Genomic DNA, 22,799 nt, shown 5'->3' with positions numbered 1-22,799 from the left:
CAATGCCACCAAAATGTCCCAAGCTTGGTCACTGTTAAATCTCACAGCAAAGACTTGGGGATAGGCACCTGTCATAGCTGTTCTAAATCCTTGGAGCAGTCACATGATGGTCACAGCTGCCACAATCTCTCGTCACATCCAAGCTCCCTCTTACCTCGGTCCTCATCTCCACACACATGGCTCAATACTGGGCCTCATCCCTTAGTTTAAGAGAAAATGGATGTAACTCCAATGAGATGGTATGAAGATTTAGAAATGGCTCAGAAGATCTGTACAGACGGCAGAATGTATACATTCTTGTGACTAAAAATGTGGGTGCCAGGTCACATCTGTATTTTGTTGGTAGAAGAGCACAGTGGTTTCAGTCTCTCTACAGATAACCAAAAGAGCTACTAGGGATGTTCACACTGCAACGCCTACAACCAGAGACCACCTCTCAAAAGAAAAGAGTGGCCAAGGTGGTGTCCATCAACCTAATTCTTCCCACTAAAAAGTATGAACATTGGAGGAAAGAAAGTTTGTTTAAAAAATAAGCAATATGTATACAGAATTTGGAGTGAAAAAAAAAGTTGTCAAGTATCCTGAACCCAAACTTGATCATGTATTGATCTATAATTCTTGTAAATGGAAGCAACAATTAGAAAACTTGTCAACATTCACATTTCTTATTTTGTTATTAATTAGGACTCAGTAAATACTTATTGAGAACCTACTAAATGCCAGGCATTGTGCTGTGTTTAGAAACACTATGTTTTATTTTCTTTTAAAAACTATTTATAAAATATGATGCATTTGAGTTGTAGACACAGGCGAGAAATATATATATACACATATTTATCTATGTATATATATTCAAGGCTCATCCAGGTACCCTATTATTTTAATAAATGGACAATACTCATGAAGATTCTTATTTGAATTAAGAAAATCAAATTTCCTTTTTTTATAATAGGCTTCTAGTTAATGAATTTGCTAGCACTGCAGTCTCCTTCCTAGGTATGACATATACTATGGTTCAGAGCACATATTTAGAGGATAGTTTAATAATATTTATCTGTCCATTAGGAAGAAGTCCTAAGAAATACTGGATTTATCCTACAATCATGTATGAGCACGGCCTCCAAATTAAAGCTTTAGCTCTGATTCAACATAGCAGAGTAACGTTGCTGCCTGGGGTGCCCAGAGCATGAGGAAACCTCTAGGTGCTGAGCTACTTACAGCGAAAGGGTGGTAAGGGGGGGCGGGGGGAGCTCCTCGGGGCCCTGTTGGTGGAGGCAGCACGGACAGTCCTGTTGAAAAGATGCCAAGTGCGCTGAGGTTCAACCCTGGGATCAGATTGGCTTGTTGCTGGGAACAGAAATGGAGAAAAAGATGAGGGGAGAGGACCAGAGAGGCCCAGCTTGCCTGGGTCAACCTCCATCTTTTGTCCGGTTGGCATCAGTGCCTCCTTATCAGTTCTGCCCTGGCCTCATGGACCCCCTTGCTGCCAGGATGGGCTCTCCAAACCTCAAGCTGACCATCGCATTCCTTCAAAGATTCTCTGAGAACATCTACACATCTTACCACAGCCAACAAGGCTCCTCTAGGGGACCCAGGCCACCACATCTTCTCTCCTGCTAACAGCTTATCCCCACTCTGCCCGGTCCCACTCCTCTCTCCCCCCTGGGCCTCTGGACACATTATCTATCATGTAGGGAAACTGCTTCTCTTCCTCCTCACTTGGCTAAGGCCTACTCATCATGTGGGTTTCACCTGAGCTTAGGTGTCCCTTCACTCCAGTGCCCTTTCTGTGTACCCACACCAACATTCCTGTGTTTCCTTCAAATAATATTTGAAATATCATCACATGGTATTTGAATTGCCTGTGTAGTTGCCCCTTCCCTTTTAGGTTATAACTTCCACATGGACAGAGACTATGTTCCTTAGTGTTGTGTGCTCAGTGCCTGGTACATAGTAAGTACTCAATAAATATTTGTGGAATGAATAGGTTTAAAAAATATTAGATTAATATGTTTTTCTGACTTTATCCAGAGAAAGATCAGATCTTTCACTAGGATACTGTAACACATGTAGACTCCATTATCCAGGTTCAGGATGGTTCACAACTTCAAATTTTTCACCACTTAGTTGCGAGTGTTATGATCATCTCACTTGCTTGCTTATTTCACATTTCAACACCGGGATGCTCACCTAGGCTGGGGGTGAGTATTAACTGCACAGGGATGCAGTCATCTGGCCTGTGTCCACATTGCCCCTATCTTTGTCTCCCTGAACACTAAGCAGTTCTCTAACACTTTCTGTTTTCTTATCTGTGACTTAGGTCACCCATTAACGTGCCTTATCTTTCAGGATGTTTGAAATAGCAGAGCTGGGTTCCTTAACGTTTACCCCATTTGATATAGAAGACCCAGTAATTTTATTAATCACCTGTCAACGTATCACTTTGGTACAGATATGAATGAATCTAAACAATACACTAAGTAGAGATACTTGGGGCACCCAGACCCTTTTGTAGCTTTCTGGATGACATTGTATGAGATCAAGAGCCCTAAAGAAGAGAGTAGTGTCGTCTGAGGATATTTCTACAGATGAATACACACAAATGGGGAAAAGGTGACAATGTGATCTTGTCCTCATCATGCCCCATATGTGATGTGGGCTGCTAAGTGGGGGCTGGGGCGAGGTGGGGACAGTGTTCTGACCTGAGCAGGAGGGTCCTTAGAAAGAGGTGCACTGATGGCACTGGCTTTAGCTTACAAAACTCTTTGTCAATATTTACTCCTTTATGAAATATCACCAGGTCTGGGATTTGCTTCAAAGTCATTCAAGGAGGCTGGGAAAGCACATGGAGGCTCAGATGGAACAAAGCAGGCTGTGAGTTGATAACTGCTGAAGAGGGACCATCGGCATATGAGGGCTTATTGCAGTATCCATTCCTCTTTTCTTTATATTAGAAAATCATTATAATAAAAAATACGAAACAAATGACTCCTCTGAGTTGAGCTTGGGCTTTGCTGACAGACAAGTATTTTTAGGATTTCTAAATGTCAGACTGATGTCTCCCCATTGTAAAGTGAAAATCAGTTAGCAATAACAGGAAGGACAGGCCCAAATCCAGACGTCTGCTGGAACCATCAGTGAGAGCCAAGGTGGCTGACATTTACCAGGGGATCCAGAAGTGCACATCAGTGAGCCAGGCATAAAAATCAGAGTTTACTTTTGAAGTGCGTACTTTTGTATTTAAAAAGTAACGGGACAACATGACAAAAGTTTGTAAAGTAGGAAAAAAAATCCCACTTTCCTAACGTACAAACTGTTTTTATTTTTGTATGTAGCCTTCCATTTTGCTCCATATTATTTTACATAACTGTAATCCTAGTTAAATACACTTCTAGATGCTCTTTTCTTAATATTATATCATAAGAAATTCATCACTTTATAATCTTCAAAGTTATGATTTTAATAGCTTTGCCCTCTTTCGTCCAGTGCATTTATCATAATTTACTAATTGGCTTCCTGCTTGTTTTAATGCTCTTGCCCCAGGATGGCAGGAATAACTCTGCAGATCTACTCTAAGGCACTTCCTCACCAGCTGAATGACAACTATTCTGAGAGAGGCTTGTGTCCTGCCTGAAACCAGGAGAGAAAACCAGGAGAGAAGAAAGCAGCAGGCACTTACATTAACCGCCAGCACATCGTTCTCAAAGGCCTCACGGAGCTTCTTCATAATCTCTACCTCTGCACTGGCACAGGCCTCGACTGTGCCCTTCACAGTGATGGTTCTTTCGGGGTTGTATATGCTCAATTCCTGCAAGCTGGCCACCGGGAGAAAAGAGAGATTTCCTTTTTTCAAAAGGAAAGATAAAATCCCAGAAGGATCACAAGAAGTCTTGGCCGAGGACATGGGGAGAAAGCTGGATTCCCTCCCCACACACTGTGGCATCAAATACTTGCACATTTCAGAGATGACTTAGCTCATATCCATAGCAGAAAATGTCTGACTGTAACTATTTAAGTATTTGTTCTGATGGTTCTGGACATAATTACATCATTTGTAATTATACTCCCATTTTAAGGAAAAGCACATGAAGGAGTTGGGCACATCAAGGTGCTCAAATTCCCCACTTCGGGCACAATTAATCTGAATGGGTGGCTTACGATGAGATTGTTATCTTGGTCCCTGTCTCATGTTCAATTTTCTTCAAATTTCTGCCTTCTTTTCCAATAAGTCTTCCAACTAAGCCATTGTGGGCCAAGATCTTCAGAGGAATCTCTTCAGCTCTAAAAGAGACAAGCAACAATTTAACGTTTAAGGTGGACACATGGGTTATCTCCTAATAGCTACTAAACCACTTTTGTTCCCTTTACAAACAGAAGCCATTCTGTTCAGGTGTTAAGTGGCAACCCCAGAGTACATGAATTCTGATTAACATAAGTCAAATCACACTAATTATATTCCCTTGTTGAGACTGGCTGGAAGTGGGTGCTATGAGGCAAATCTGGCCAAGGAGGTACAAGGAGAAGTCTGTTGCAGGACTTTAGGAAGGTTTTCCTTGCTCTTAATAAACACAAGGGAGAACACCAGCCAGATGGTGCAGTAGGAAGCCACAGGTTCTCCTAACCATGCAGATACCAAGTTAACAACAAAAAACTAGAATACCTCTGTGAAATTCCAAAGATCAGTTATAGCACCCTGGCCATTGTAAAGCCTAGAAAGGATTCCAGCAAAAGGAGTAGAAAAATTTGCAGTGTTTTGTGTGCCTATATGTGCTCCTTCCTCTATGCAGCATAGCTAGGAGCAAATGAGAGGAAATATCCCATATCAGGAATTCTCCCATGGGATGGAAACAAAAGAGTAGACCATATATCCAACATTCTGGCATATCTGGGAGCCTCCCCCAAGGAATCAGTTTCTGTCTTGCCTGACTTGGAGCACTTAGGAGACTGGTACCAGAGTTGTGGAAGGCACTGAAAACAGAGGTGAGCAGTATGTTAGAGCCGCAGTTCTACCATCAGAAGCCAGGGGAGAAAGAGATCAGAAAAGTTCTGAGAAGCCTTAAGACCATCAGCAGGGCTGATATGTGAAGGAGGTCTTCCCCTGAATGAAGCCAGTACAGAAAGACTGAGAGATGGTTGTTTTTTCAAATGCTCAAATCCCAGCAAAAAATTAAAGGACATACAAAGAAACAGGGAAACACGCCCTAATCAAAGGATCAAAATATAACTACAGAAAACAACCCTAAAGAAATGCAGATCTATGAGCTCCCTGACAAAGAATTTACAGTAACTGTCAGAAAGACACTCAATGAGCTAAAAGAGAACACAAACAACTAAACAAAATCAGGAAAACTATGTATGAATAAAATGAGAATATCAATAAAGATAAGAACTATAAAAAACAAATAATGGAACTAAAAATATAATAACAAAATTAAAAAAAAACTCACTAAAGAGGTTTTTTTAGATTATGTAGTTTGTTTTTTTTTTATAGTTTGTCAAGTTGGTTTCCATATAAAACCCAGTGCTCATCCCAGTAAGTGTCTTTAAGAGGTTTAAGAGCAGATTTGACAGGCAGAAAAAAGACTGATCAAACTTGAAGACTGGTCATTTGAAATCAGCAAGTTAAAGGAGAAAAAGGGGGAAAAAAAAGAATGAAAAAAGCCTCCAAAAAGCACAAAGAAAGGCTAAGGGACTTATGGGCCATGATCAATGGAATAATATACTCATGTGAATCCCAGACGGAGGAAAGAGGGCAGAGAGCTCATCTGAAGATGGCAGAAAAATTTCTAAATCTCAGGAAAGAAATGGACACATATATTCAAGAAGCTCAAAGAACTCTAACTGGGACAAAACCCAAGAGAACCACATTGAGATACATTATAATCCAACTGTCCAAAGACAAAGACAGAATCTTGAAAGCAGCAAGAGAAAAGTGATTAGTACATACAAGGGAGTTTCCGTAAGATTATCAGCAGATTTCTCAGCAAAAACTTTGCAAGCCAGAAAAGAGTGGGATGATACATTCAAAATGCTTAAAGAAAAACGCATCAACCAAGAATACTGTATCTGGCAAAACTGTCATTTAAAAATGAAGGAGAAATTAAGACTAAGGGAACTCATCATTATTAGACTTGTTCTACAAGAAATGCTAAAAGGAGTCCTTTAATGGAAACGAAAGGACAGTGGACAGCAACACAAAGCCATATGAAAATATAAGGTTTTCTAGTAAAAGTAAAGATACAAATATAATAACCTGTACTATAATATTTTTGATGCACAGAATTTAAATGACAAACATTTTGAAAAAGATAAATCTGTTATTGGGTATAAAATACAGAAAGAGTAATATGTGACATCAATAACAAAGCAGGGGGGGTAGAGCTATAAAAGAGCAGAGGTTTGATTATTATTAAAGTTTAGCTGCTATCAGTTTAAAACAGAATGCTGTAACTTTAAGATGTTTTATGTAATTGCAATGGCAACCACATAGAAAATGTCTATAGGATAAACGGAAATGAGAAGGGACTCAAAGTATATCACTAAAAAAACCTGAAAAGCAAAGAGCAAAGAAAAAAAAAACACACAAAATAAATTTGCCTAACAGACAAAATGAGGGACAATAAAGCTATCGAGACTTACAGAAAACAACAAAAGGGCAATAGTAAGTCTTTCTGGTTAGTAATTTAAAATGTAAAAGAATTAAATGTAAAAGTATTAAATGTAAATGTAAAAGAGTTAAACTTCCCAATCTAAAGACATGGATTGAATGAATGGATTTAAAAAAAAACAGAATTAAAGATCTCAAATCAACAACTTCAAGGAATTAGAAAAAGTATAAACTAAACCTAAAGCTAATATGAGGATAAAAATGATAAAGGTTAGAGCAAAGATAAACAAAAGAAAGAAAAAAGGGGAAAGAAACTAAAAACTGTTCAGAAAAGATCAACAAAATTGACAAACATCTAGATTAACTAAGGAAAGAACACTCAAATATCTAAAATCAGAAATGAAAGAGGGAACAGTGTAATTCATGTCATAGATATAAAAATCATTACAAGAGAATACTATTTATAGTTGTACATCAACAAAATAGATAACGTAGAAAAAAGGATAAATTCCCAGAAACACACAACCTACTAAAACTGAACCTTGAATAGGAATTCTGAACAGATCAATAATGAGTAAGGAAGCTGAATCAGTAATTAAAAACCTCTCAACAGGGGCACCTGGGTGGCTCAGTCAGGTTTCTGACCTCAGCTTGGGTTATGATCTTGTGGTTTTGGGGGTTTGAGCTCCATGTTGGGTTCTGTGCTGACAACTTAAGAGCCTGGGGCTTGCTTCTGATTCTGTGTCTCCCCCTCTCTCTCCCCCTCCCCTACTTGTGCTGTCTCTCTCTCAAAAAATAAACATAATTTTTTAAAAGAAGAATTGGGGAGCCTGGGTGGCTCAATCGGTTAAGCGGCTGACTTTCACGCAGGTCATGATCTTGCGGTTCTTGCGTTCGAGCCCCATGTTGGACTCTCTGCTGACAGCTCAGAGCCTGGAGCCTGCTTCTGATTCTTCTATGTCTCCCTCTCCCTCTGCCCCTCCCCTGCTCACGCTCTGTCTCTCTGTCTCTCAAAAATAAAGAAACGTTAAATAAAATAAAATAAGAAAAATTAATACCAATCCTTCTCCAACTCTTCCAAAAAAACTGAAGAAGAGGGAACATTTCCAAACTCATTTTATGAGGCCAGCTTTACTCTAATACCAAAGCTAGACAAAAACATTTCAAGAAAAGAAAACTACAGGCCAATATCCCAGATGAATGTTGATACAAAAGTCCTTAACAAGATATAAGTAAACAGAATCCAAAAGTCCTTAACAAGATACAAGTAAACAGAATCCATTACACTATAAAAGGATGATAATATTATGACCAAGGTAGGATATATTTCTGGAATGCAAGGGTGGTTCAATGTATAAAAATCAGTTAATACACCACATTAACACAATGATGGTCAAAAACCACATGATCATCTCAATTGATGCAGAAAAAGCACTTGACAAAAAATTAACACCCTTTCATGATAAAAACAATTAACAATCTAGGAATAGAAGGAAACTACCTTAACAAATAAAGGCTATTTGTGAAATGCCCACAGTGAATATCATATTCAATGCTGAAAGGCTGCAAGCTTTTCCTCTAAGATCAGGAATCAAAGGATACCCACTTTCACCACTTCTATTCCACTTAGTATTGGAAGTGCTAGCTAGAGCAATTAGGTAAGAAAAAGAAATAAAAGGTATCCAAACTGAAAAGGAAACATTATCTGTTTGCAGATAACATGATTGTATATGAAGAAAACTCTGAAGATTCCAAAAAACAAAACAAAACAAAACAAAAACTGTTAGAATAAATTCATTCATCAAAGTAGCAGGATATAAAATCAACACATAAAAATCAACTGTGTTTCTATACACTAACAATGAACAACCTGAAAAGAAAATTAAGAAAATAACTTCATTTACAATAGTCATAAAGAATAAAATACTCAGGAATAAATCTAACTAGGGAGGTAATATATTTATATACTGAAAACTATATAACACTGATGAAATTAAAGACAACAAAAATAAATGTAAAAACATCCTATCATGAATTTGAAGCTTTACTACTGTTTAAATGTCCATAATACCCAAAGTGATCTACAGTTTCAATGCAATCCCTACTAAAATCCCAATGGCATTTTTTGCAGAAATATTAGAATTCATTTGGAATTGCAAGAGACTCTAAACAGTTAAAACAATTTAGAAAAAGAAGAATAAAGCTGGAGAACTCATGCTTCCTGATTTCAAAACCTATTACAAGTCTTCAGTAATTAAAAGAGCATGGTAGTGGCATCAAGATAGACAAACAGGAGTGCCTGTGTGGCTCAGTCAGTTGAGCATCCAACTCTTGATTTTGGCTTGGGTCATGATTCCAGGGTTGTGGGATCAAGCCCCATGTTGGGCTTCTGCAATGAGTGTGGAGCCTGCTTGAGATGCTCTTTCTCCCCCTTTGCCCCTCTCCCTTGCTCATGTGCTTTCTCTCCAAAATTAAGTAAGATAGATAAATAAATCAAACAGAACCCAGAACCCAGAAATACACCCATGCATATATGATCAAATGACCTTGCACAAGGGTACCAAGATAACACAATGTGGAAAAGGAGAGTCTTCAACAAATGGTGCTGGGAAAACTGGATATCCACATGAAAAAAAATGAAGTTACACCTTTATCTTACTCCATATACAAAAATTAACTCAAAATGGAATAAATGTAAATGTAAAACTATAATATCCCTAGAAGAAAACATAGGAGAAAGCTTCATTACATTAGACTTAGCAATCGTTTCTTAGATATGAGACCACAAAATCATAGGCAACAGACATCAAAATAGACAAATTCAACATCAAATTTAAAAACTTTTGTGCATCAAAGGACATAATCAACAGAGTGAAAAGGCAACCTAGGGAAAAGAAGAAAATATCTTCAAATCACATATCTGATAAGGGATTAATATCCAGAATGTATTAAAAACTCCTACAACTCAACAACAGAAGAATCAAATGACTGACTTTTTAATAAATTTTTAAGTGTATTTATTTATTTTGGGAGATACTGAGATAGCGAGTGTTGGAGGGTGGTGGGCAAAGAGAGAGGGAGACAGAGTCCCAAATAGGCTTTGCACTTTCAGCAAGAAGCCCTATGCAGAGCTCAAACTCATGGAACTGTGAGATCATGATCTGACCTAAACCAAGAGTTAGACACTTTAACTGACTGAGCCACCCAAGGACCACTCAAATGACCCATTAAAAAAAAGCAAAAGACTTGAACAAACATTCTCTAAAAATGTATACAAATGGCCAATAAGCATATGAAAAAAATACTCAATCTCACCAATCATCAGAGAAATACAAATAAAAACCAGAGATATTGTGAACACAAAATATTACGTCACACCCACTAGTTTGGCTACCATACAAATGACAGAAAATAACAAGTGCTGGTGACGACAATGAGAAATTGGATCCCTTGTGCACTGTTGGTAATATTGTAAAATGATGTAATTGCTATGGAAAACAGTATGAAGTTTCCTCAAAAAATTAAAAAGAGAACCACCATATGATCCAGCAATCTCACTTCTGAGATATACCCAAAAGAACCGAAGGTAAGATTTTAAGGAGATATCTGCACACTCATGTTCATAACAGCACTATTCACAATAGCCAGAAGGTGAAAGTAACCTAAATGTCTATCCATGGATGAATAAATAAAATGCATACAATGCATTTTATATGCATACAATGGAATATTTTTCAGCCTTAAAAAGGAAGGAAATCCTGCAGCATGCTACAACATGGATGCACCTTGAAGGCATTGTGCTATTTCGTGAAATAACCGAGTCACAAAAAGACAAATACTGCATGATTCCAGTTACGTGCAGTATCTAAAGTAGTAAAATTCATAAAAATAAAAAGTAAAATGGTAGCTACCAGAGGCTAGAGGGAGAGGCAAAAGGGCACAATGGGTACAGAATTTCAGTTTTGCAAGATGAGAAAATTCTGGAGATCTGTTTCACAATAATGTGAATATATAGAACATTACTGAGCTGGCTAAATGAAATAAATCAGAGGAAGGCAAATACCACATAATCTCATTTACATGTGGAATCTAACACAAGCTTATACCTACAGAGAACAGATGAGTGGTTGCCAGAGGTAGGGGATAAGAGGTGAGCAAAATGAGTGAAGGGAGTCAAAAGTTATAAACTTCCAATTAGAAAATAAGTGAGTCAGGGGATATAATGTACAGCAAGGTGATTCTAGATGATAATACTGTACTGAATATTTCAAAGTTCCTAACAGAGCAAATCTTAGAAGTTCTCATCACAAGAAAAAATTGTAACTATGTATGGTGACAGATGCTAACTAGACTTACTATGGTGATCATCTCACAATATATACAAATACCCAATAATTATGTTGTATACCTGAAATATAGGATTATCTATCAATTATACAATTTAAAAAATGGTTAAGATGATAAATTTTGTTATGCATTTTGAACCAAAAAAGTGTTCAAAAAGGAAGGAGCAAGGCTGCCCTCTCTTTCAACTTTTGACTATTTTTTGCGGGGATACAAGGTCTGAGATTACTACAGCCATCCTGTCATCACCATGGGAGCATCAGATACCCCCTGAGGAAGATAAAGGAGAAAGAAAGACCACCTTTTGCCCTTACATTTCCTGTGGCTGTGCCTAATTACCTGTAACTATCCATTTAGCGAATGTCCCTCCCCCTGGACTATAAGCTCCATGAAAGCAGGAGCTGGGTCTACTTATGGTTATAGCCTCATCTCCTGGCTCAGGGCCTAGCACAGTGTGGCATTCAAAAACATTAATTTCATACATGGCAATGAGAAAGAATGAAATCTGGCCATTTGTAGGAAAGTGGATGGACCTTGAGGGTGTTATGCTAAGCGAAGTAAGTCAGGTGGAGAAGGACAGATACCATATGTTTTCACTCATAGGTCTAACAGGAGAAACCTAACAGAGGACCATGGGGAGGGGAAGGGGGGAAAAGAGTTAGGGAGAGGGCGGGAGGCAAATCATGAGAGACTCTTGAATACCGAAAACTGAGGGCTGAAGCGGGAGGGGGAAAGGGGAAAGGGAGTGAGGGTCATGGAGGAGGGCACTTGTGGGGAAGAGCACTGAGTGTTATATGGAAACCAGCCTGACAATAAACTATTAAAAAAAAACCCAAACAAACCAAAAACATTAATTTCAAAGATGTTCCAACTCTATGCTGGCTCTACATCAAAACTTAAAAATCTAGTTTATAAATCAGTCTTTTTGATTAGTTAGAATATTCTAAGTTGCTTGTCCAGAGGTTGAGGAACGAAAAAGGGTGTTATTTACAAAGTTTTCAATATCTTAGTTGAGGGAGGGGTGTATTCAAATTAAGTGATGGCATTTGGGGGGTTTTGAAAGCCCCAGAGTAAAAAATTTCTAAGTAATAAATCCATACATTAGAGTCCCTTATGAAATCGGAGAAGAGATTTGCAATGTTTTCCTTTTAAGGACTACTACCATCTTCTTGGTTTCAAAACACCCTTATTTGAGGTTACTGTATTTGCTAAATTAATTTTATATTTGATTCATTCCTCACTGCTTCTCTGTAAAACTACCCATGAGTGGATTTTTGCCACAATGACGGAACTTTTTTTTTTTATTATACTGCCTATTCCATTATCATTAGTTTGTTTATAATACAAAGCCAATGGGTTTAGTAAGAACCATACCTGCCATTCAGTGGTATAACACTCAACACTCAGGAATCCTAAGAACTATTTTGTAAAAATAGAAAAGGCAGGAAGGAGATGGAAGAAGAGTATACTAGCTACCTGGATACCAATTTCTATTACTTAAGGAAAATTTAAAACAGTTCAACATGGTGGTAAAAATGCTTTCCAAAACAGTAACTGATAGTTTTGATGACTATCAAACATACCTGCAGGGTCCACACATACCTGCAGGGTCCAGTATGACAGCCATTAGCCATAAATGTGACTATTTAATTTGAATGAATTAAAATAAAATATTTAGCTTTTCCATTGCACTGGCCACATTTCAAGTGCTCAATAGCAACAACGGGCTAATGGCTATCATATTGAACAGTGCAGATATTCAGTATTTCCATCACTGCGCAGCATTAGCATGGATCTATATATTTCTACCGATAACTATTAGTAATGAGTGATGGGAGCATTCAGGTCACCAAAAGAAACATGTAAGTGGAGAAACAGCCATACTATAAACATAAAACATCTATTTTCTATTGTATCCTCCTTGGGAACAAATTTCTTAAAAATAATCTGTCCCTTGCTCCCTTTACTAAATAACAGAATTACAGTTTTTAAAAAATTTCTTGCGTAAATGAATGAGAGCTTACTCTTATTCTCTGTTAAGTGATCTGAGCATTGCATGCAAACTTACAATTTGGTCTCATCAGCCTCTTTCTGCATGATTTCAAGAATCATGCGGCAGGCTTCAGAGGTCCCCTCTGGGGTGGCATGGATGGTGACAGGCTTCTCTGCAGCCCCAGAGTTCTCCTTTCTATGGATGTCTACCCTGTGGGGAAAGAATCAGAAGCCATAACACAATGTCACCTGGGACACAATCCTAGGGTTGAAAAAGTGTTGCACTGGCCAACGTACAGCAAAAGGACACAGACAACGAAGTGTCATCAGCACGTTTGCAACCAACACCATTTTCAAGAAGGTGGCAAGCAGTGCAGGAGGTCTTGTGCCAAACTTAAATTCTTTGCAGTTCTATTCAGAAGGGAATATTCCTTGCAGGAGTGCTGTGGGACAAAGGCACCAAGCCAGGTTGGTAATGAAGCCAGTTTGGTAAATGAAGTATTTTGTGTAGTCTTTCAAATGATCATAGAAGCAAAGGGTACAGGGAGTGGGGTAGCACTGCTGGCATGGTGCCAGTCTCTGAACTGACTGTAGCTTTTAAAAGCCGTATGTTAATCCAAATCCAAACACCAAATTCAAGCAAGCTTTATATATCTGCGTGTGGATTAAAAACAGAGGCATGCCCTCTCTCTACCTACGTTTTTGGTTTCTTTACCCCTGGAAGCCTGCCTTCTTCCAGGCTCTTAAAACTAATGGCTCAAAAGCTTGATGACTTGATCAGACTTCTTGGGGTTGCTGTGGCCCTACTTGTTTTTGTTGACTCTGAAAACCACATAATTGATCGTATCCCTTCTTATTTTGGCTGTTAGAAAGCCCAGATCCAAGTCTTTGACCTACTTGTAAAAAATGGGCACATACTTTGAGAACTAACTTCACTTCTACTTAAACTTGTTGCATTTTAAAAACCACTTTAAGAAATTTTTGGAAGAAAAAGACATACAACTAAAAATTACTTTTGCAGTGAAGCAAACTTGCAGGGGAAAAAAAGGTTGATTTTAAAATAAATGCAAGAGCAGATAGTACTTCCCCTTTCTACTAGGTCATCATTTCACTGCTATGATCATGAACTCTGAGATTCATACCTGTAAGTGTCCATTAGTTGGCAGTAACTCCGAAACTTTGAAGAAAACAGTGTTTTTTCTCTTTCAAGTTACAAGATACTCAGTGAATGACATAAGTAAACTGCAGTAGGCATGTAAGTAACTCATGTTTGCCATTAACTTCGTGTTTTGCAATTTAAATGCGTTTCTAGCAATTATTTCATTCAATCTGCCTGACTGTCCTAATTCTAACAATAATCCTGGCTTACAGAACAAGACATTGATGCTCAGAGAAGTTAATCTTTTCCCCAACATTATATATTAAGTGGTAAATCTTGAACACGGCTCTTTGCATCCTGTACTTTGTTACAATAGGCTGTGTTCTTAAGAATATACAAAAACCAACAACCCACTACACCTTCTACTACCAGTACAGTCTCCTTAGAGACTAAACAGAGGCTAATGTACTTCATTTCTTGCTCGATACAGCAGACTCACTTACTCCTTTTATGTAGCTATTTATGGGACCACCTAAGTCATCTGAAAGAATGACTACCATCCAGGGCTCCAACTCAAGAGAGGAGGTAAGAAATTAGGTGAGTGGTTTCTGAGATCTCACAAAGTTCAGCTCCATATCTCTGCTGTTTTAGAAAGTGATGTGTTCATAAGCACTACTAAGTTTAGGAGAACAATTCTTGGCTATGAGGTCAATATAACCTGCTAAAACCTTTAGTAATTCGGGGCATGACCTTTAGGCTACTGGCATGAAAGTACAATGAAGTCCCCAGCTTTGTTAGTCTGTTAGTAGTTCTGAGAAGCCACCATCCCACACAGCACAGCCCCCACTGCTGATGCAAGCAATAGCCACCTAGGGGGACTGGGGCCCACCAGCTCTCAGGGGGCCTGTCAGAAGGAAGCAAAGGAAGCCCCGGAGGCACGTACCGGGACTGGGTCTGCTTAGTGATGTTCTTTATGGTCAAGCCCTCCTTTCCGATGATGGCACCAACAAACTGGGTGGGGACCAGGATCCGCAGCGGGAAATCAATCTGTCTGGCCTGAGAAGAGCCCCCAGGGGCGTGGCCTTGCTCCCGGGAAGAGTGGTCCCCACGCTGGGCTCGCTGTGGGGGCGAAGGGGAGCTCACCTCTTCATCCGGGATGTAGGAAATCTTGAAGGAGTAGTTCTCAAACTGATGCCCGCTTAGCTTCTCGATGGCTCTGAAATGCAGCAGCGGTAAGTGAACTTTGTTAGACCCTGCCATCAAAGACGACCCTCAGGCCAGTGGACCGGGTCATTCAGTCTGCTTTCCTAGTTGCCTACGTGAGCAGCATTACTCCCTGAAGATAGCCCGGTGAGCAATGTGCCAGCTTTGCTCCCTCAGGGCTTATGGTTAACAACCAAATAATCACAAAATATAGGCCTGGTCAGACTTAATACACGACTATGCATTCTGCTTTTTTCACTGCCCAAGGCTGTATCCTCCTCATCACAAACTCTTTGTAAATACTGGTATAAAATTATGACTTTTTTTTCTCAGCTTGATCATAAAACATTTATTATTGAAAATTCAGAAATGGTTAAGTGCCGATTAGAAAAAAATCCTAGCCCATCCTACATCTTTATTTTTTAAGTATAATTATCATTTATAAACATGGGTTAATATTACATATACTATTGTCTATTCTTTAAAAAAGAGTTAATAGGGGCGCCTGGGTGGCTCAGCTGGTTAAGCATCCGACTTTGGCTCAGGTCATGATCTCACAGTTTGTGGGTTTGAGCTCCGTGTCGGGCTCTGTGCTGACAGCTAGCTCAGAGCCTAGAGTCTGCTTTGGATTCTGGGTCTCCCTCTCTCTCTGACCCTCCCCTGCTCATGCTGTCTCTCTCTGTCTCTCAAACATAAAAAAATAAAAAGAGTTAATACTCCAAACGTTTTCCAAGTCATTAAATGTCCTGCAATTTAATTTTTACTGGCTGTTTAACACTCTATTGATTTATCAGAATTTTTGCAGTTCATTCCCTCTCATTAGATAAATACCGATATCCAATATTTTATCATCATATACAGTATTGTCGTGGACATTTTTGCAACTACAGCTGCACACAGGACAAATTCCTAGTGGAATTGCTTGATCAGAGAGAATGTAGAATTCTAACATTATTAAATACCCCTCAGTGTGCTTCTGTAAAGGTTTCAACACTTACTATTCCACAGCAGTTAAGACACCATTTGTTTCTTGAATCCTCAAAAATAGAGATTTATTTAAAATTATTTATCAATTTGATAGGGAATACACGATATCCCACTATTGCATTTTAAAAATTATATACGAAGTGGAACAATTTTTTCATGAGCTATCTTGTACCATGTGACAATAATAACCCTATCCTACCATATTAATGTTTAGGGTTTGTGAATTTATTACAAAGCAGCACCTCTGAACTCAGTAAAAGCAACAGAGTAATATTAAATATGGAGGTCCTACTCAAGTGGCAGCTGGACACAGACCCTCAAGGGGAGCTGCTGGCATGTATGTTGCTTACATGTGTGGGGCTAAAGTCAACAGCAAACCATCTATTGTCTTTTTCAATGCAAAGTTGATATTTTAAAGACTAGTGGTATGAGGATGGGTTAAATATGTCTTCGTGTATGCTGAGACCTTGAAAGAGAAATAAAACTATAATCCTGGGATGCAGAACTAAGGTTTTGCTGCCGTATGTATGGAACATGTGTGACCATAATTGACAAGCATTTCACCTTACGGACCTCCTACAAAAAGGAACTTGTTTTGTTGTAGTTGTTGTTGTTTTAAAAACTCAATCCTGTGTCCATTAATCGCCAAACTCAAAATGAACCATCACTGAAACAAGGCAGTCACGTATGGGGACCAGGAAGTAAGTGGAAATTAGGAAAGAGAACCCAAGCCAGGTGATATTTGCCTAGCCACTCCCAGACGATTTTCCCTGCTGCTGATGTCATGGAGATGGGTCCCCTTTTTAATATCACACAGAGCAAAAATGGGTGTTTCATGATCTCTTCACCAAGTGTGGACAGAAAGGGGCTTGTGCTTCTTTCTCACATGCATAGAGTGCATGGAGGAAGCTGCAGGTAAAAGCCCTGTGGCTGGCAAAGCAGAGACCAGGAACACAGTGTCACAGAGCTGGTGTCTCTTTACGTGACTGTGTCAAGACACAGGTCCCACCTCAGTTTTGATGCCAAGACTCAACATTTTTAAGATAAAGTCTCTGTACAACCAACCAACAGACATCCTGCTATAAATGCCCTAAGCTCTACCGACATGTCAAAGGCATGCACAGATGCCCGAGGCTCCTCTAGCATGTCAAAGGTAGGCATCTTTTTGGAATTCAAAGACATCCCTCCAAAAATGTAAAAGGAAAGAAGCCCAAGTCCACTTACATTTTTGCTTCTTCTCTTGTTGCATATGTGACGTTGACAACTGCAGTTTCTGTGTCTGTGTTGACTAGGAAAGAAGCAAAAACTATACTGTCACAGAAAAAAAAAGCTGTCACCCTCAGGCTCAATGTAAACAGACTAACTTCAGAGAAGAATGCACAAAAAACTCTTTACCCTAACTCCTTAGTTATTTGAATATCTTTATTCACGTGTATTTATAAATAGTAATCAACTGTATATACACATCTGTAATCAACTGTATATACAACTCAAAGCTTTATTTTCACTTATAAATACCATTGCATGTGCATATGTGTATGCTCATTATGTATTTTCCATTTCTAATGTCTACATAAAATTTTAATAATTGTGCCATGATTTTTGACAAGCTATTCCTCAATTGTTGATAAATGAGTTATTCCCAATATTTGCTATTCTAAGTCATGTTGCAAAAAATCAGCTTTACTGTGAACATCATTTGATTTGTGTTCTCTTCTGAATTACTTTTTTAGGCTAAATCTTAAAAAAAATAACTGAGTAATGGAAATGCTTCTTAATGCAAATTTTCAGATTACTTTTCTAGAAATTTATATCAATTTATTGTACCACCATCAAAGTAGAAGTTTATGTTTGCATTTACTTTTAAATAGATATACACATATAAAAAAAGGAAGTATTTTAATTCTTCATTTATTCCTAAAGTAGAATTATTAATATTTTTTCCCTTTGACTGAGCTCCATGACTCTCTGAGTTAAATCCAGTAACTGTGTATGATAAATAAAGAAAACTGACAATTATAAGTCATTTGGCTGAAGGAGAAGACACACACTCTGAGTGGCTACTACTAAAGTCTTGTGAGCTGGCTTATCTTGGTTCATAATTGCCTCTTCCAAAATCAGAAGTTAAAAACAAATTCAGAAGTAAAGATAAAACTTTTGCAATCCAAGGCAGTAAACTTAAATACTGATTTTTCCAAAACAAGTAGCTATGACTAAATCCAATCCTCTCTTCAAAAAACACTTAAGCTATGGGGTGCCTGGGTGGCGGAATTGGTTAACTAACTCTGGCTCCAGCTATGATCTTGTAGTTTTTAAGTTCAAGCCCTGCATCAGGCTCTGTGCTGACAGCTCAGAGCCTGGGCCTGTTTCAAATTCTGTGTCTCCCTCTCTCTCAGCTCCTACCCTGCTCACTTGCTCTTTCTCTCTCTCAAAAATAAATAAAATCTTTAAAAAATTAAAAAATATTTAAGCTATTGGGAGACTGAGAGTTAACCACATTAAGTTAATGATATAGTTAATTCAAGAATACCATGATAAAGCTGCTTTCCAAAGTAATAATAAAAAAAAACTTGTAGTATAGGGATTCCTAAGTTGGATCAATGATGGAACTTCAGGAATTCTATAACCTCACACCACCACCACCACCACCACCACCTCTCCTACAACCAAAGACTCAAATGTGTGGATGAATATATGAATTTTTCTAGTTTATAATTTCCATAAGACCCTCAAAGAGGTTAAAGACCACAGTTAAAAATATTTTTAATCCAATAGCTTCAAAGTGCCTGTAGTCTTCACAGGGAAGGGATGCACAGTCTTCAGGAAAGAGCTGACACTGAGATTTACATGACATAAATGCTGAGCCCAGCCTGGCTCTGCCCAGCAGTGTTCTTGCTACCTCTAATTCACACTTACCCAGAAAAGTTCTCACAGTGCAAAATAGGGGATGAGTAGCCCACAACCGTCCTCTCAGTGCTGACACACAGAACGTACCAGAGGGTTCCTATTTGCTGCTTTCTAGTGCTCCAGATGAGGCTCTCCACTCCCAGAAAGGGAGAAAGAGATGGCTTTGAACCTCCTGAATAAATCTATCCACTAGGATTCTCAGATTTTGCTCTCACTTCTTCGTCATTTTGTTATTCAAAGACATGTATCTTCAGGAAATCAGACAGTTCTGTGATTCTGGAAAGAACTGAGCTCCATTTGAATAATTTATTTCGCTGGACATAAAAGCTCTAATAAGTTTCTTAAAGCTCTACTAAAAATGTTTTCCTGCAGAATCAGGAATCACCTATGAAACAAAACAAAAACAAAAGCCCAACACTTCTATCCTGTAGTTGTGAAGCAGACGGAAACTGGATGGTCTCCAGGGCACAGGTGCACGAGGAGCTGTCACTGCCCCAGGGACCTGCAGATTTTCCTCCTTGCATGGCAGTGTCCTGAATTTATATCATGGTCTCAGGCAGCAACTTTTACAGGCTCATGTCTGTGAGGCCATCCTGCCTACCACATCCAGTCCTTATTAGAATGTCTTCTCCATGTAAAGGAAATTAACAAGAACTGAGAAATAGAACCCTTGTAAATCATGTCTTCTTTCTGAGCTCTTTCCCTTCACCTTTAGGCATGTGCAGTGGGCAGCATGAAATTGAATAATAATATTTTTAATATTCATGGAGTGGAGAACATCTGAATAATTACTACTTTAAAATGATTACCTTAATTATACTGGTGGATAGAACAGATTGTGTATCAGACAATGGATTCTCTGTGATTATTCCCAACTGAATCTTGACAATTCCTTGAGATTATATAGGACTCTGTTGCCTACAAATTTTATACAGGTTCTCTTGGGGTGCCACAACTACTCAGTGATATAGAAGGGGTAGAATTTATTCTCCCCATTTTATACATGTGGAAACTGAGTCAGTGAGGGCAAGTGACTTTTTCAAGGGCTTCAAGGGCTTCACAGCCAGTAAATAACTGCATTCACATTCTGCTTTTTAGGTCAAAAGAAAAAAATCTTTATCACATGTTACTGCCTGCCACATCAGGAGCTTGGAATCGACTTTTCAGGGACTCCTAAACAGCTACATGAGGCATCAGTCTCTTTAAAAAGATACCTTTTTAAAGAAAAACTTTTTTTCTTTTTGAAATCATAGCATTTCATGTTTCAGATGATAAAACTGAGAGCAGCAGAAAGAAGAGTATGTATTTTCTGTGTATGTCCAACACTGATGTCCTAAGTCTGTGGCTCTCAAACTTCAGTACATGCAAAAATCAGTCGGGAGTGCTTGTTTAAAATACAGATTCATCACTCTTGCCCCAAAGAGTCTTACTTTGTAGGTTTATGGTGAACCCCAGGAATGTGCATTTTCATGAGCGCTGTGGGAGAGAGAGTCTGGTGTAGAAGTCCTACCTTTTGAGAAACACTATGTCTAAGACATTATTGATCTGTTGTTCTTAGCCAGGAAAAGGAAAATTGTGACAGCATAAATTCAATTACTTACAAGTGAATTAAGCTTACCCCAGCCTGACAGTGTTTGTCTAGTGCTTGAAAGCACATTAATGGAACATACACATACATATCTAAACAAACCCCAAACCTGTAAATCACATTCCTTGAAAAAATATATAGATATGGATAAAAAGATATGACTATCTCTCATGAACAGAGAAGGCCTGTTTCAAAGGAATCTGAATTTACTATTTATCTTTGGAGTTGACCCAGCCTATAACAATCCCCTTCAAAATTCAATAGGCTAATTTCCTCACTTACTACCTTGTTCTACATTCTCCACTGTCCCATACTGAGCCAAAAGTCCATCCAGCACCTGAAAAAGAAAGACCTCATGTCAGAACAGGAAAATAAGATTGTACTCACACACACAAAATGGTATATTGATATCTCCCAGCAAATAAACTAAAACAAAACAAGGACAGTTACAGGAATAATCTAATTAAATTGAGACTTCAGGTCTTCCATCAAAATGGTTAAAAATGAATAAATATATTAGACTTGTACTTGGTTATTAGCTCTCAAGAAATCTGTCCACTGAGGTGATGCAGCAGAATTTCAGAGTCTTACTGTTAACAATCACATCCATCGTGGTGGTTGGAACACATTGCTTTTGAAATGACAAGCAGAATAAAGGACAAGGCTCGCTTGTCCTTCTTGCACATTTTAATCATTCTTCCTTCTGTTTTTCTCTAGGGAGCTCCTTATTTTACGAAGCAGTGGGAGATATATATATATGAAATATTTCATAATAAAGAATGTTTTAAGTAATAAAAATGTTAGACAAAGCATTCTATTTACTTTAAGGCTGTTTTGATTTTGTTTGGGTTGGAAATAAACATTGGGGTAGTTTGTTTTAAAATAATGCAATAAGGCCACTCCTCACATTCTGTCTTCTTGAATTTTAAGGTAGCAATCTTGTAAGAAGTTTTACAACTCTGAAACTATATCATCACTATTACTCATAGCAACTCATTCACAATTAACAAAAAACCTACTCAAACTACCAACCTTCTATTTCTAATTGGGTTTCCACGGATTTTATTTTTTTTTCCAAAATCATAATTGGGAAAGGTAAAAAAAATCTTTTACAAAATCATAAGATAAAAATCACAAACCAGTACACATTTTGTTTCATAGTTTGTCAGTGCTTGGTGCTTGAGAAGACAGAACAGGCGGGCTCAAAGCACACATCTTGCGCAACAAGAGAGACAAACACAACCCTCAAGTTGTGACAGACTCTGTACATTAGGGTACTGAAAAAGAAAGAGAGAGCACCCAGGAGCCTTGTGGGAGAGGTCTGAAGACCTCTAATTCCTCAGGGAACTCACAGAGGGAGAGAGGTTTTTCTGATCTGTTAGAAAGGAAGGTGAGGAGAGGGCAGGAAGACGGTAAGCACGGGTGACACTGGCTTACCTCCCACTGCAGGTGAGGAGGGATGTTTCGGATCTGAATTTTCCTGCTCCTGTAAAAATGAAAGTTCAGGCTGTAACCCTTTCTCTAGGACATAGACTTCAGTAAATAATAAAAACAGTCTCACGACCATAGTTTGAGTTCTCTTTCTCACTGTGTTTACTGAGGCATCAGCAAGAGATTCCAGCTGTGACTCATGAGCATCATGTTTTAAGGTTTTCAATTACTTTGGGAAAAAGTAAAGAATAAACCCAACAAGATTGAATACACTAAAAGAACCAGTTTAAATACAGATGTGCCTTTTCAATTTCTTGCTAAAGTAGTTAGAATTTAAATTACCATATGGAGTCTAATAATAGAATTTATTATCTTCCTCCCCAAATAGATGGTCCTGCAACTGCCCCACCCCAATGGGTGCCTAGGCTCAAACATGATAGGTGAAGTCACATAAATAGTGGGCTTAAAGGAGATTAGATTTAGTCCACCTCTTACCTAATAATGCAAAACTTCCTTTCAAAAATTACTTTTATCTTTGAATAATACAGTAATAATTTTAAAATTAGAACACTATAAAAAAGGTATGTTAGAAAAATGTTTACTCCCACCCATCCCCTTCCTTCACCAAAAATAAACACTTT

General features: G+C 38.4%; 1 protein-coding gene across 2 annotated transcripts in view; it reads right to left on the bottom strand.

The window, feature by feature from the left end:
* The window catches only part of IGF2BP2 (insulin like growth factor 2 mRNA binding protein 2), a 158,423-nt gene that overhangs the window by 22,181 nt on the left and 113,443 nt on the right, over nt 1-22,799 (bottom strand). Inside the window, exons 4-11 of one of the 2 annotated variants that reach the window (XM_029939698.1) lie at nt 22,165-22,213; nt 21,013-21,064; nt 17,457-17,520; nt 14,986-15,258; nt 13,020-13,154; nt 4,159-4,281; nt 3,680-3,815; nt 1,219-1,347 (exon numbers count right to left, since the gene is read on the bottom strand). In XM_029939698.1, the coding sequence (XP_029795558.1) occupies nt 1,219-1,347; nt 3,680-3,815; nt 4,159-4,281; nt 13,020-13,154; nt 14,986-15,258; nt 17,457-17,520; nt 21,013-21,064; nt 22,165-22,213 (961 nt within the window). The remainder of the gene's footprint in view (nt 1-1,218; nt 1,348-3,679; nt 3,816-4,158; nt 4,282-13,019; nt 13,155-14,985; nt 15,259-17,456; nt 17,521-21,012; nt 21,065-22,164; nt 22,214-22,799) is intronic. The other variant, XM_029939699.1, reaches the window with a different exon arrangement.

The sequence above is a fragment of the Suricata suricatta genome, chromosome 5, assembly GCF_006229205.1.
Source record: "Suricata suricatta isolate VVHF042 chromosome 5, meerkat_22Aug2017_6uvM2_HiC, whole genome shotgun sequence".
Classification (NCBI taxonomy): domain Eukaryota; kingdom Metazoa; phylum Chordata; class Mammalia; order Carnivora; family Herpestidae; genus Suricata; species Suricata suricatta.
The sequence above is the reverse complement of the archived record's forward strand: the minus strand, read 5'-3'. Positions and strand labels throughout refer to the sequence as shown.